The following is a 15,567-nucleotide window of genomic DNA, read 5'->3' as shown; positions in this document are numbered from 1 at the left end:
AATTGCATGCTGTCTAAATTCTGGCATGTAAAACCATTTGAATCACCATAATTAGCCTACTTTCAGAAGGCAGCATTCTGAAAGCCAGAGTTTCAGAATGAGGAAATTGTCCAGGGAGTATGCACTGGAGTGGAAGCCCGACACTTTTACCCTAGACAACGAGAGGAAGTGGACAGGAGACCCCTGTGAACTTCATGAAACTCAGGCCCAGCTGGGCAGCACCCAGGAGGCTGAGGCAGGAGGATTAGAGAATCACAGGAAAGTTCAAGGCCAGCCTGAACTACATAACAAGACCTTGTTTCAAAAAACAAAAAAAAGAAACTCAGGCCCCAAAGGAGGCTATTAGGAAAGTAAAATTTACAACAAAGCTTTGCTCTTTTTTTTTTTCTTTCATCCAGAATGTAATGTGCTCACAGAAACACTAATCTTTGGTAAAAATTGTGGAAGCATGTAGAAAATGTAGTTTTATTTATTAATTAAATATTTATTGGTTGAGCCCTGCCTGGGCAACTTCAAGACTTAGCAAGGACCAGTCTCAAAATATAGAGAGGCCTGGGCAGTGGGCATGGTGGCACACATCTCTGTTTCTAGCATGCTGGGAGCCTAAGGCATGAGGGTCACAAGTTTGAGCCCAGCCTGGGCAACTTAGTAACTCAACCTGATTCAAAAAGACCCTGACTCAAAATAAAAAGTAAAAAAGGGCTCAATGGGAAGGCAATGAATTTAATTCCCAGTAGTGGGGGAAAAAATACAAACACTTGACTCATACAGAAAGTAAGATGACATGTCTACTTTGGATCATACAAATGTAAAATGTGTGATTTTGAACTAAAGTGGGGAAAATTAGGGAGGCACTGAGCTAATGAACTGTGTGGGTAAAGACAAGGGAGGGAACACTTCAAGTTTGGGGCTGGGGCTGTAGAGTGCTTGCCTATGCTTGCAGCCCTGGGCTCCATCCCCAGAACCAAACAACAACAACAACAAAGTTAAGATTATAAATTTTATTTTATGTGTATGTTGCCAAAATTAATACTTAATTAAACTAAAGAACAAGTTTAGACACATGTACATTTATTCATTGCAGCTCTAGTAAAAGTGTAAGAACAACTTAAGCATTCACCAATTGAGATATAAATAAATTATAATATGTCCATGCAGCTGTTTTAAAAATAGAAAAGCTCTCTGTCTACTATATGTAAAGACTTCTGCTTGAAAAGTGTTAACACTTTAATGTTAAGAGACAAAGGCTAAATACAGAACAGTATTATAATTATGTCACCATTGTTTTAAAAAGATAAAATGATAGATTCAACGTACTTATGTTTGCTTGTGTATGCATAAAGAAATCCTGGAAGGAACAGAAGAAATTTATAATAATAATGAGTCCATCTGGTCAGGGTAGTGTGGAAACTAGGTAAGTAGGGACAAGGATGGGTGAAAAATTTGACTGTGAATTATATATATAATTTGTATATTTGGACCATGTACATTTGTTATCTTTAAAAACATTTAATTAATAATGTCAATCTTAAAAGCACATACTCCGTTAGGGTACAAATTCTCACCGACATATCTCAATCCATGAAAATTGGTTTGTTTCCAGTCTACAAAAGCTCAAGGTCTCTCTCTGTGCCCAGGTCCCACATGCACTGCTAAGACTGCGGCTCATGCTCACAGCCGCCAGGGGGCGCAGCACCATCTCAGTAGCACAGGGAGAAGGCGGTGGTTACCTTATCAACAATCTTCAAATCACAGCCCGCCTTCAGCAGGGTTTCCACCAGCTCTACATTTCCAAGATCAGCAGCCACGTGCAGAGGGGTTCGCTGCCTCTGCCATGAAAAATTTTTTAAATGTAATGGAAGCATATGAAGGAGGGAGAAAGTTCTTGTACAGTGAAAAGGCAAAAGCGAAGTTGAGGCATACTATATTGGCTTAAGCAGAAATGCACAGATCATATATTTTCACATGAGTAGAGGGGACAATTACTGCAGTATTATTCATAACAATGAAACATCAAGAGGAAGCTACATTTTCTGCAAGGAGACATGAAATAAATTATGCCACATCTATAAATGAGAATTGTAGGCAACCATTAAAAATTGTTTCAGAGTTGGGTACAGAGGCTCACACCTATAGTCCAGCTTCTCAGGAGAATGAGGCAGGAGGATCATTTGGGCCCATTTGCCTAGCATGTGTGGGACCTTGGGTTCAGTCCCTATTACCACACACACACGGAGTTCTGGAGGTGGACAGTGGTGATGATTGCCCACAAAATGAATGCAGTTGAAGGTAATTAGTGCCACTGGACTGTACAGAAAAAATGATAGCTTTCATGCAGTGCTTATTTTATCACAATAAAATATGATTTCAAAAATTATTTTTACAAGTGAAAAATATTTCATGTAATATTTAAAACCTTATAAAACAACAACACTACATCTAGCTGAGCTTAATTTAAAAATACACATGGAGAAAGAGAAGGAAATAGATCAACAGCATTAACAGCAACAATGTCTAGATGGAGGGAGTGGTGGTGGTTATTGTTGCCTTGATTCTCATGTTACAATGTATGAAGGAGCCCAGGACTCCTTATTTCTTTCTGGAGTAATCTTTTTCCTATCAAGAGGGTGAGTGTTTCACAAGTAATATGTGAAATCACAAGAATCCCTCACTGGAACCTCCCACCAGAAGGAAGGCTGGTGTGAAGACATTTCTCAGCTCTCAGAACACAAAGGAACCTTGGCAGTGATCTAGCCCAGATGTGCAGCCAGAGAGGGGGAGCTATCATGCAGGGTCACACAGCTGGGTGATGGCATGAACCCTGCACTCTTCCCACCAGAGCACTCTTCAGCACTTGCGGAAGGAGCTGGCATGGTTATTGAAAAGCATTTATTACAGCTCCAGCTGCAGGCCCTGGGCTCATTGTCCAAGATACAGTACAATGAACCTTTGGATGGTATACCAACACGGTTCACAGGCACAAGTGCAATACAGCAGATACCAGGTTTGGGTCTAGATTGTCGTGCCCATCTTAAGTGAGATCTTTACAAGCAAACAGGCTGCTTTCAGCAAACGACAGGCTATTTTGTCGTAAACAGAAGACAAAAAGTCCAGTGATTGTCTGCACACCTGTGCTGACTGTCCTTACACTCAATTATAAACATTTCACCCCAGATTCCTTAGCCCTTTCAATACCTATATATGTCAGGAGCATTTCTACATAATTTGAGGGAAAAATCATTTTATAATGAAACTGTGACTATGGCTAAGGCCCAGTGTCACCTTGCCCTAGAGAAGGTTATGGCATGCAGAAACATAACTCCATTTTGCCTTGGGTCACACCTGAGGCCTCAATGGTCTGTGATGCTGTGGCACTCACTCAACGGCAAGATGACAGCAGCTGAAGACATCCTGGTTCCTTGAGAACCCAGTAGTAATACAAAAGAGAAAGGTTTCACCTAGGGAGGGATGAATTCCTTACCAGCTAACTCATCCCACCTACTGTAGTGGCAATGCTCTCCTTTCCACCCTCATCAGCATTAGATTTGCATCAATATAGGATCAGACAGGAGATCATCACTGCTTCCTAAGTCACCTGATATTCTTCCCATCATTGTGTGTACCTATGGTCTTTGCCTACTCTGAGGCATTGAGCTCCCGGCTCCCGTATTCTTTGAAATTATGCAAGTCTCTATTGTCTTTTTGTAGTTAGCCCTCACCATCGGAGGAAATCGGCCTCGCATATATATAAGCCTAATTCCTTTCCCTGTTAGTTGCTAACGTCTCCCTCTTGATGTTAGCCTATCTACCCATGGATGAAATCTCTCCCAGATAGAGATTTCTCTCTCCAGTGTCAGCCCATCCACACAGGGATGTAATAAACTCAACTTTTCCCAGCTAGCTGTGAGAATTTCCCTGATTTTAGTCCCTGATTTTACTCTGTTCACTGGAATAAACTTCTTTTCCTCACAAAAAAAGGCTATCTCTAGCCTGTGGTTTCACGTGCATCATTTACAACACAGATGTCCCTCTGAAGCCTCATGCAGGCATAGGTGGCTTTTTTGGAGGTGGCTGAATCTAGAATGTGTGATGCTGGGATTAAGTGCATATGATTGCTCTGGCACCACCCTAATCCCAGGAGTCTGGATAGAATAAAAGGGGGCAGAAAGATGCTGTTAAGGTTCCCTTGTTGCTCTTGCTGTCTTCTTCGTGCAGAGAACTGCTTCTCCTCTCCAGTACCCCTTTGCCATGTGCCACTCTGCCTTGGAGCCAGCCAACTATGGACTGAAACCTCTACAAACTGAACTAAATACATATTCCCCCTTTAACTTTGGGTGTGAGGTATTTTGTCTCTTCAATGAGAAAAAAAGTAACTAACACACCAAGTACCTCAAGCAGGCCTCTAACTCACAGCAATCCTCCTGCCTCAGCCTCCTGTGTTGGAATTACAGGCATACACCACCATGCCTGGCATATCTCATGTTGACAATTCTGTTATAAGTTTAGAAGACAGGCAACTAAGACATTAACAAGTGTTATCTTCCTCTATAAACACACTTAAGTTTTTTTAGCATATATATGTTCTTATTTTATACAAATATTTTATATGTAAAATATGAATTTTTCTCATTTTACATGTGCATTCTTGGTCTAAAAAGTTTGAGGTAATAAATGGTTGGCAAGTCTAATGAACACTCCTTCCCTGGAGTGGATCTAAGCAGTTTTATGGAAACAAAAATCACAGGTGAACATAAGGCTCTGTGTATATAGCAAAGATTTTGCCTATTAGGAAAGATTTAGGACATTACCAGAGTTAAATATGAAAGTTTATTTAATCATCAGAGGACTCTCCACCCCCAACTTCTGGGACAGTGAAAGACACAAAGTGGGGGAATTCCCTCAGGAAGGAAGGGACAGAAGTGGAAATCAAATCCCCACTGGCTCTGGGCAAAAGTCAACCCAGAGGTTGGAGCTGGAAGCTGCTTCTGGGTTTACAGAGGAGGAAATGGGGCCACAAGGTGGACGAGGACAGGCAGGCCCAGCACCCCGGGGGAGGTTTCCCTCCCTGCCACTTCCCTGGAAGAGAGCAGCCCAGGCCAAGGGCTGGGCTGCAGGGGACAGTGCCTGGCTCTCTGTGGTCCAGCCTCCCACTGCCATTTCTAGCCAGTGATGATGGCTCTTATGAAGCATTTGATTTTGCCCCAGTGGATTGAATTCCTGATGACTGTTGTACTCCAAAAGGTCTCTTTTGGCTTCAGCCAAAGGAAGATACATTTACAGTCTCTAATGCAGAAGCTAAGCTTCCTTCTTATGTGGAAGGGCTCCCCACAGGACTCAAATGGAGTGGCTTCAGATTTAAAGAGCCTCTGGTTATTCCTCTGAGCTAGTGTCTATCAGAAGTGCCAACTAGGCCTGTTAGGTGTGAACAATTCCTTCAAGCACTGGCTGAACCCTACCTGTGCCTCTAAAATAGACCAAGTGGGGATGGGTAGAGGTTAGAGGAGAAAAATGGGAAATTAGAAGGGTAACAAGGGCACCTTGAACTAGATCAGAACTCCCATAAACACACACTGTGTTGAAACAAGAAAACAGGCTCTCTGGGTTCTGATTTGCCTGGCTTACCTGATCTAAGATGTCAGTGTCATGCTGTGCACTTAATAAGCTGTTTACAACAGCAATGTGGTTGTTGCTGACTGCTAAATGAAGAGGGGACTCCTTAGGCTGCAGAAAGAAAGAAAAATTTCAAATCCAAAAGATTCTGGCTTCTTCATTCAAATCATAAAGCAACCCATTTCTGCAGATACTGTACAAATTTCCTAATGATCTCCCAGGTACTGAAATTGGCCACCACAATGGTGGGCCCTCCAGTCTTTCATGGAACTGGTGTCCATCACCAGTTATTCAGGGGCAGATTCTTGTGTTCAGCTTTCCTCTCCGGAGTCCAGCCATGAGAATCCACCGTGCCCTCTGCAGCTAGCTCTGTCTTTTTCTCCTCTGTGGATAAATCAGGTCTCCCTGGCCACACCCTCCTTGGAGTCTCTGGGTCCTTCTCCCAGCCTGGCTGAAACCCACCTGCTCTGTCACACACTAGGCCTCAGCCCCACCCAGCTGTCCTGGCAAACTGAGGCAGGAGAGGAAACTGGCTCCAGGAGGAGGGAAGGCAGCTGCCAGAGGGAAAGAAGCAGAGAAGAAGTGGCTAAGGCTTGAGAGAGAGATGGGGGGCAACCAGGGTGGAAGCATCACCTGGGCACATTCAACGCTCCCATAATGGTGCTTTGTACACATCCCCAACAGCTGGTGCTCTGTTTTAAATGCTAGGTTAACTAACAGCTGTGCAGGAACCACATTCACAGCAATTCTAGGAGTCTGACAGCCCCACTTTATGGGAGGGGAGGAGAAAGGCCGGAACTCCCCACAGAGTGAGGAAAGGGCAGAGAAAGGGCTTGAGCCCAGGCCTTCCTGACCCCAGCATCTGCACCAGCCTCCTCCTGAAGACGAGGAGACAGATGGAAAAAAGTGCAGTGCACAGGCTAGAGTTTCACCAGCACATGGAAGAAGAGAAGAGGAGTAGATAGGACAGCAGGGCAGAGCAGCCCAGAGGTGGCTGAGGGCCAAGGAGGGGCAGAGGAGAAGATGGTGCTGAGGGAAGTGTGGGGCAGCCCTAGGGGAAGACGGTGTGGGACTCCTCTGTTCAGGGATAACCTTCTCCCTTGAGGCATTAAGGCAGAAACAGAAGCCACTTTCCTCTCAAAGAAATGGGCAGTCCTTATTGCCAAGACCACCCACCTTGCTGGGGCCAAGCTGCCCCTGAGAAACAGGAAGCATCCTGGGACTGAACAGGTAAGTCCAGAGCCAATTCCTCTAATTCCAGGCTCCAAAAAGTATCAGACAGAGCTCAAATCACATCCCTTCTCTCAAGTTAATGAAATAAATAGTAATGGCTCAGCAAGATCAGAGGAAATAATATTCTCACAGGAGAAATGAAAATACACTGGGAAGTGGAGGAATGTTTCTTGTCTAATTCTAACACAGAGGGCCTTTGTTCATTTGACCAAAGCCAATTCAAACTTCAGAAAACCTACATCAGTGTAAAAGGTTGACCTTCAAAAGAAAAACACGTTCAGTGCAGTAGGGAAAAATCATCACCCTTCTTCATATTTACAGCAGCTTCACATTTTCCCAGGCTGATGAGATTACTACAGGGGTCAGGGCACCTACCCTCCTGTGAGAAAGTTTGATTGCAGCAAACACAAATATTAAAAACACAAAGAGTTCATTTTGCTCAGGACTTATATGACTTTTAAAAATTCATCCATTGGATTTTATTTCTCAAGATTAAGACAGCCTCTAGAAGGAGTCAGCCAGCCTTTGCAGAAAGAATTTCTCCCTTGTGAAACACCCCAACCCCCACAAGTATCAGCAGGGGCATCTCCCCGGCCCAGACGGCCTCAGGGCACCAGGACCAAAGGCCCTGTGAAGAGGAATAGACTCACTTCCATCCTCTGGGGCAGCTTGATGTTCTCACTGAGAAGAAAGTTGACAAGGGATGCCTGGCCATTCTGGGTTGCTGTCTGCAAAGCACTGACATTGAGCTGCAAGAGACAGAGAGAGAGCAGACAGGGAATCCCTGTTACAACCCCGTGTGCTATCCTCATATGGTAAATAATTAGTACAATGAAGCAGTAGAGCCAGCTAGAAAAGGAAATCCAATGTTTCCAATGATTTGGGGGCCGTTACTTCAAAGTGTCTCCTATTAAAATGTCACAGTCCTCAGGAACAAGTATGCAATGGTCTTAAGAGGTCCTCTCAAATTCACGTAGTGAAACCCTGAGCTAATGTGACAGTACTGGAGGTGAGAAGGTCCTGAGGCTGGAGCCCTCTGGAATGGGATTCCTGCCCTTCCAAGAAAAGGCCAAAAGCTGAGGACACAGCAAATAGACAGCTGCATTCAAACCAGGAAGCGTGCCCTCACTAGGACCTACCTACCCTGCTGGCACTTGGATCCCAGGCTTTCATCTCCAGAACTATGAAAAATAAAGGTTTGCTGGTTAAGCCATGCAGTTTTATGGTATCATAGCAGCCTGAGCTAAGACATTATGCTTCTGGCAAATGAGAGTTAAATTACTGTTTACATGATCCTGGAAGTAGGAAATGATCTAGAACTAAGTGTTCTCCCTTTCACACCCCAGCCAAACCTTTCCTTGTGCCAAAGTAGATGGCACCTTGCCATAATATCAGTCAATGAATTAGTTGTTGATTGATTAATTATAAGATGGTCACAAAGTATTTTCAGTTTCCCCAGATACAGGTACTATAGGAAACTGCTTTCCCCAAATGGCGGCATTGGTATCCCCTGTCCCACATGCTCTGCTGCAATATGACTCTGCCACTTCTCCATCAAAAGGTGGGGTTTCTTCACTCCTTTCAATCTATGTGGACCCTGTAACTGCTTTGACCAATAGAATATGACAGGAGTGACAGTGTTCCCTTCCTAGCCTGAACACTTCTGTTCTCTGCCTCTTGCAATGCTGGATCTTGCAATACTTCCTCCTGGGTCCCAGCTGCCAGGCTGCAAGAAGATTGAGGGCCCATGTGTTGGTGCTCTGGACAAAATCCCCCACTGAGCTCCCAACCAACAGCTGGCATCAACCACCAGGCATGTGAGTGAGGCATCCTGGATACCTAATTTAATTAAACCTTAAAATGACCAAAATCCTGGCTGATGTCCCTTACTAATCACACTATAGTCCCAAAGTAAGAATTTCTCAGCTGAGCCCAATCAATCCACTGCAAAAGTTGTCAGAATCAAAATGGAATCAATTTTGTCACATCTTAATAAAGCCAGGAGATTATGAAGGAGGAAATTCCATACATACATGCCTAATGAGAATGTTTTAAAAAGACTACCAGAAACACAAGCTCAGACAATAGCCACTGCAATGCTACACAAACAATTCTTTTGCTTGGATAACTGCCCAACCACTGTGTGTAATCTTGGACCAATGACACCCTTATTACTAAACTTTACAGCCAAATAGTATTGTTTCAAAGTGTCTTATATAATCCTCTTTATCTTGCCTTTAAACTCTCCCCTGGCCTCAATGTCTTTGAATAAGCATACAGCTTACTATAACACACAGACTCCCACCCACTGCAGTGCTCTGCTCTTCCATGCAAACTTCATCTTTAGAGAATCTGCTCCCTATGTTATTTAGATCAACACCACAGATCCACGAAAGACAGTAGCATTGTTTAAAGTCACTGAGTTTTGGGTTGGTTGGCTATGAAGCAATAGATAACTGGAACAGATGCTAAGAGCAGTAATTTCTAGCTGGGGTCAGAAACACAGTTGAATCCATTTCCTTGTCTTCTAGTTTTTTGAAGCCTCCCACACTCTTTAGCACTCCATCCTTTCTTCATCTTCAAAGCTGGAAATGGCTGAGTTCTCATACTGCATTGTCCCAACTTTCTTGCCACCCCCCCTCCAACACACACCTTAAGGGCCCCTTATGCCTATTAGATAAACCAGGAAATCTCATTTAAGATCAGCTGGTTAGTCACCTTAATTGCAGATGGAATTAACATACTCACATACTCACAGGTTCCAGGGATTAAGATATGCATATCTCTGGAAGAGGGGGACATTAATTATTCTGCCTTCTACCCTACCCTACCTCTTTCTCTCTCTGGGAAGATAAACAAGCTAGGAAATATGTATAGAATTAATAATTATCATTTGATTCATTCCACAAAACATTATGGAGCATCTAGTATGTGCCAAGTACTATATTAGACCCTGAGGACTATCCTGGTAAACAAATCCAATATGCTATCTGACATTTCATTCTAGTGGGGATGGACAATCCATAGATCCATGGATTGGTAGACTAGTATCAGTAAATCAGTAGACAGAATAAATCTGTTTAATATATTCTAGATACTGTTAGAAGAACAATATAAGCAAGTTTTAAGTGCTACAATGGAAGGAAAATACCATGACTAGATGGCTGTTTTCTAGTGAGTGACCAAGAAAACTTTCTTGGATAAAGTGACATTTAGACTGAGATCAGAACTGTAAGAGACACCTTCCCTGGGAAGGTCTGAGCCCACCTAAAGCAGAGAGAACTAGTGAACTCACTACAGGAATCCTCTGGTAGGAGGAGCTGTGGGAGTCCAAGGCACTGTAGTACAGTGTGGAGGACTACAAATTTCTAAAGAGGCAAATATGCAAAACCCAAAAGAAAAAATCACTGGTTCCAAAAGAACACCATGAAAGTGAAGTGAATATTTAACTGACATACCTCATTGATTGTTAAATGTAATATTCATAAAATATTCATTACATTGGTAAACAATTTGCCAGGTATGCAGATAGAACCCTAAGAAATCAGAATCACATAAATTAGGTGAGCTTATTGTGGCTCAGTAATTGTAAGAGTAAAAATGGAAGTCTTTCAGAAGTACTGTAATTAACAGCAAAAAGAGGGAGAAAGAGGAGATAGAGAAAGAAAAAAAGAAAGGGAAGAGGAAGGGAAGGAGAGAAAGAAAGAAAGGAAGGAAGGAAGGAAGGAAGAAAGAAAGAAAGAAAGAAAGAAAGAAAGAAAGAAAGAAAGAAAGAAAGAAAGAAAGAAAAGAAAGAAAGAAAGAGAAAGAGAAAGAGAGGAAGGTAGTTTTGGTCCCTTCTATGGTCCCCTCAGGGCCAGAGATATTATTATATTAATATTTATTATTTTATTATATATTCATTATGTTTAATGATGAACATTTTCTACATCACAATATATTTTTAATATTTAGCATTATAACTTACAAATAATAGCTAGTTTTCCAAGAAATAAATCCACTAAACATTTATTCAGCCTTCTTCTATCATTTATTTACATATAAAGTGTATCTAATTCTTTGGATTTTGATGGTAACTTTACTACCTTAGTGCATGTAGTTAGCTTTTTCCTTCTTTTATTTTATTTATTTATTTTATTTATTTATTTAAATTTTTTTGTGGAACTGGGAATTGAACTCAGGACCTTGTGCTTGAGAGGCAGGCCCAGTGCCACTGAGCTAAATCTCCAGCCCATTTTCCTCCTTTTGGATTATTCCTCTAATACAATTTCCCATACATGGTTGAAAAGTGACAAATTGCTTTTCAAAAGTGTTGTAGAAATATACTTCTGCCAGCAGAATATAAGGGTATACAACCTTCCCTGTTTGGGACTTTACTCTTGAGTCTAGTGTTTAATTTCATAGCATTTGAAAAGGAATTGTTTACATATTATGCTGATATAAAGATCTCTAAGATATCAGCAATTAAAGTAAAACCCACAAAGGGTAGAGTAATATATATATTATGCAGTGTGTTACAATTCACATGGTGTCTGTGTGTCTATGAGTGTGTGTTTAGTCAACTCACTTTCCGTGGGAATGCATGGAAAATTCCCGGAAGACTAACTAAGTTTCCAGGGAGTGAAACTGAGATGTGGAATTGGAGTAAGACATTTCTTACCATATGTCCTTGGGTACTCTTCAGATTTTTGTCGTAAGTTATTTTCATTGTAATTTAATACAGATTAGAAAAAAAAGAAAGTAAACCATCCAAATTCAAGGTCATTTCAGTGGCTAAAAGTTCCAGTACTGGAGTCAGTCATGAGTCTGAATCCTTGCACTGCCATTGACTAATTGTATCATCCTGGATGAGTTCTTTAGCTTTTTTTTTTTTTTTGATACCGGGGATGGAACTCGGGATCTTGCACTTGTCAGGCAGACGGCAGAACCCCTGAGCCAAATCCCCGGCCCAGTTCTTTAGCTTTTCTAAATTACAGTTTTCTGATCTCAAAAAATGAGGATAACAATATAGTCTTGAGAGTGTGAAGGCTCTTAGCACCATGACAAAATGTAAAAGTGTTCTGTGTTTAGAAGAAGGTACCACCCTGCCTGTTTCAGGCACACTGGCCGCTGGTTGTTTCACACAATAAACGTTTTTTCAATGTCTGTTATGTACGAGCAAGGCATGTGCTGTTTACTATGGAGAAAACAAAGTAGAATAAGAGTGTCTGTCTTTAAGAAGTAACAATGACTTGTTCCCTTTGCCCCAATTATTCCTTCCCCACATAAAAAGGAAGGACGATATTGCTTTTGAGGAGATGTTAATGGGAGAATATCAAAGGTAAATCATTAACTCTTAACCAAAACAAAGCATATCATAAACATTACTTCTACAAAATCCCAGTGGATGAGTAACAGGACCAGAGTTCCTAAAGAACATTCTAGGTCCCCTCCCTGTGTGAGTAACCATGGCCCAGAGCACATGCCTTATTTAGAATGTTGATGTCACTTCCTGCTGCCAGTAGCACTTTACTGCATTCTTCATGACCTCCTGCAACAGCCAAAAAGAATGGTGTTTCTCCATTCTAACAAAAGAAAAAAAAAGTTAGTAATTGCCCTTTGTCATGGAATTAAATTACTTTAATAAACATCATGCTTTTTCTATAACTTTTATATATTCCTCTTGATAATGGATAGGACTCTTGAACATCTGTGTGTCAACTTATACTGCCAAGACTATATGCTTTGGCCCAGTGAAATCATACTGTAATCCTGAAGGTTCAGAGTTATTATGATCCTCATTTTACAGATAAGAAAACTAAACCTCAGCTGAAAAGTGGCAAAGCCAGGAAGCAAGTCAAGCTGTTTGGCATCAAATCCTGTACTCTTTGCTGTTTTGCTGCCTCTTTTCATTGTCTCTGTCCACCATTCATGCTGTTAACCTTTATTAATCTTTGCAGCAAACACGTATTAGGTTGCATGAATTGGAATTGGAAAGATGAATAGGACACAGATCTTGCCCACAAGGAAACAACAACTTGATAAGAAAGATAATCTTGGAAATAAGGAATTATAATACATATATTATAAAACATACAAAATTAGAATTGTTTGTACAGAGTACAGCTTTAATCTTTCCAACTGATTTAAAATGTTGCATGTCATTTAAAAAACAATTAATGTTTTAAAAAGTGACCTCAGTACTCCAGTTTCCTAAAACTCAGGATAAACACTAGTAGGATAAAGTCAGAGTTTAGTTTATTTAAGTCAAAGCAGAGAAAAAAGAAATAACTGGTCTCATACAATAGCTACTTGGATATTTTTCTTTTCTCATGCAGACTCTCCAAAAATATAAAAGAAATGTGGAATTCCTTCACCATTCCCTAATCATTTCTTCTCTTGAATGCTATTCTTAATGGTTGCATTTGGTCAAGTCCATAAGATTTTAGTTGTGACTAAATAGGTATGAACAACTATGTCCACAGGGAGGCAAGTACATGAGTCAGGGTTCCGATCCTGACAAGGCAGGAAAACTGTGTCATAAGCTCCTTTATCTCAGGCCCTGAAGCAGCTATCTTTGTACAAAACAGTTCTTCCTCATAATCTCTCTTCTTATTTTTCCAGAAAAAGAGATATTAAAAGGCAGTTCCAATGGGAAAAAATTTGCAAAACAAAAGTGAAGAAAAGAATCTGCTTCTTTGGGGCCGGGGATTTAGCTCAGTGGTTTCGCAGCCTGCTGCACAAGCTCAAGAACCTGAGTTCGATCCCCGGTACCAAAAAAAAAGAATCTGCTTCTTTAATATTTAGACCCAACCATCTACCTCTAAGAATAGGCCCAAAGGAAATAGTGAGGAATTCAGACTAGGCTTTGTGTACAAAGTGGTTCATGACAGTATTACCTCAAATAAAGAACAACTGAAACAAACTAAATGTCCAAGAGCTAAAGAATACTTAAATGAAGTTAGGCCACTAGTACAAATAAATATATGTAGAAACACAAAGAAAACCAGAAGAAAAAAAATCAGATGTATGTAAGGTAATCCTTTCCATATGGAGAAAACACAAAACTGCCATTTATGTTTATTTTTCATCTTGAATTTTAAGAATTTAGAATGTACTAATTGAATTATTAATGAATGTACCAGGTTCATGCTTGAACTTTCTTTACTTATATGAATTTGCTACAAGAATGTTTGTAGACCTGTTCTCTGGAGCATTCCACATTCACTCTAACTGATCTGGCAACAGCTTGCAACAGGAAACAGTACCAAAACTATACAAACACTATAGGCCTTATCCTACAGAATAATATCATCACTGTACACATTACTGTGTGCGAATGAAATATATCATGATCTGCAATTGCAGTTTACTGGACTTTACAAATTCTCCCCAACCTTCCCTCACTCCAAAGAGCTAAAAGGTGAATGAATCTTGTGCACACATTCCAGTGGTAAAGCACTGGATCAGAACAGAGCAAGCATGAGTGAGACTGACCTTCAATCCTGTGACCACAGGACTTGATCTCTGCTATGTTCCTCTAAAATTCACATTGAAACTTAATCCCCAGTGCATGATGTCAAGAGGTGGAGCCTTTCAGGGGTCATGAGGGATCCATCCTCATGAACAGCATTAGTGCCCTTATAAAAAGGCTTGAGGGGGTCTGTTTGACACTGTCCTCTGCCAAGTGAGGACACAGCCACAGGGAGCCATCCTGGAAGCAGATAGCAGCCCTCACAAGACACTGACTATATTGGCACTTTGATCATAGACTTCCCAGCCTCCATGACTGAGAAACAATCTCTATGATTTACAAACTGTCCAATCTAATACATTTTGTTATGGCAGCAAGAATGGACTGAGACACTCTGTATTGACTTGTGAGGTCCAATCATACTCAAGATTTTCTCTGAGTGATTCATGTTATTTTTGAGTTGTTTTGTTGTTGGTGGTGGTGGTGGTTTGGTTTGTTTGTTTGTTGAGACAGGGTCTCACTCAGGTAGTTCAGGCTGGCCTTAAATTATTATATAGCCCAGTCTGGCCTCAAACTTCCTGCAATCCTTCTTCCTCAGCCTCCAGAGTGCTGGGTTTACAGGTATGCACCACCACACTGGCTTTCTCCTTCAGTTTTTAACTCGATTCATACCTCTCATTCAAGAAGACCAAATTCTTGGTATCATCTTTAAGTTAAAACAACCAAACCTGGGCCAAGGATTTAGCTCAGTGGTTTTGCTGCCTGCTGCACAAGCCCAAGGACCAGAGTTCGGTCCCTGGTACCAAAAAAAAAAGAAAAGAAAACAACCAAACCTGTCATCATCATGCCAAATAGTCCCCCCAAAACTGAGCACTCTCAAAGATAAACAAATGAAGGCTCTATTTTTGTTCTTGATCCTGAGCTGAAAGCCAGGCTTACATTCTTGCAGAAAGTGGAAGAGAAAAAAATGAGCATAAAAATAATACCTACTGTTGATACTGATGACAACTGTGGTCCCTCTCACTGAACTATGGTAACACCAATGAAAATAATAAACATCACATTTTACACAAGTGCCCACACTACACCCTGTACTAAGTGCATGGCAGAGCCTTCACAACAAACCTCACTGTGCCCTCCTGAGGCTATTTTAGAGGAGGAAATGGAAGCTGACAGGAACTGAGCAATGTGCCCAACATCTCCCAGTCAGACAGTGGTGGATCCAGGGTCGAACTCAAGTGCCCAGGGCCCTGCTTTGAATCTGTGTGTTC

The 15,567-nt window shown here is 41.3% G+C and overlaps 1 protein-coding gene across 2 annotated transcripts in view; it reads right to left on the bottom strand.

Annotated features, from left to right (window-relative positions):
- Ankdd1b (ankyrin repeat and death domain containing 1B) overlaps positions 1-15,567 on the bottom strand; it is a 68,259-nt gene that overhangs the window by 10,288 nt on the left and 42,404 nt on the right. For both annotated transcript variants that reach the window (XM_004872873.3, XM_087203179.1), the window contains 4 exons: positions 12,309-12,407; positions 7,494-7,592; positions 5,623-5,721; positions 1,731-1,829 (listed from right to left, as the gene is read on the bottom strand). In XM_004872873.3, coding sequence (XP_004872930.2) covers positions 1,731-1,829; positions 5,623-5,721; positions 7,494-7,592; positions 12,309-12,407 — 396 coding nt within the window. The remainder of the gene's footprint in view (positions 1-1,730; positions 1,830-5,622; positions 5,722-7,493; positions 7,593-12,308; positions 12,408-15,567) is intronic.

Source organism: Heterocephalus glaber, unplaced genomic scaffold, assembly GCF_053883595.1.
Source record: "Heterocephalus glaber isolate CG9 unplaced genomic scaffold, H.glaber_assembly_v1.0 deba00001788, whole genome shotgun sequence".
Taxonomy (NCBI): Eukaryota; Metazoa; Chordata; class Mammalia; order Rodentia; family Bathyergidae; genus Heterocephalus; species Heterocephalus glaber.
The sequence above is the reverse complement of the archived record's forward strand: the minus strand, read 5'-3'. Positions and strand labels throughout refer to the sequence as shown.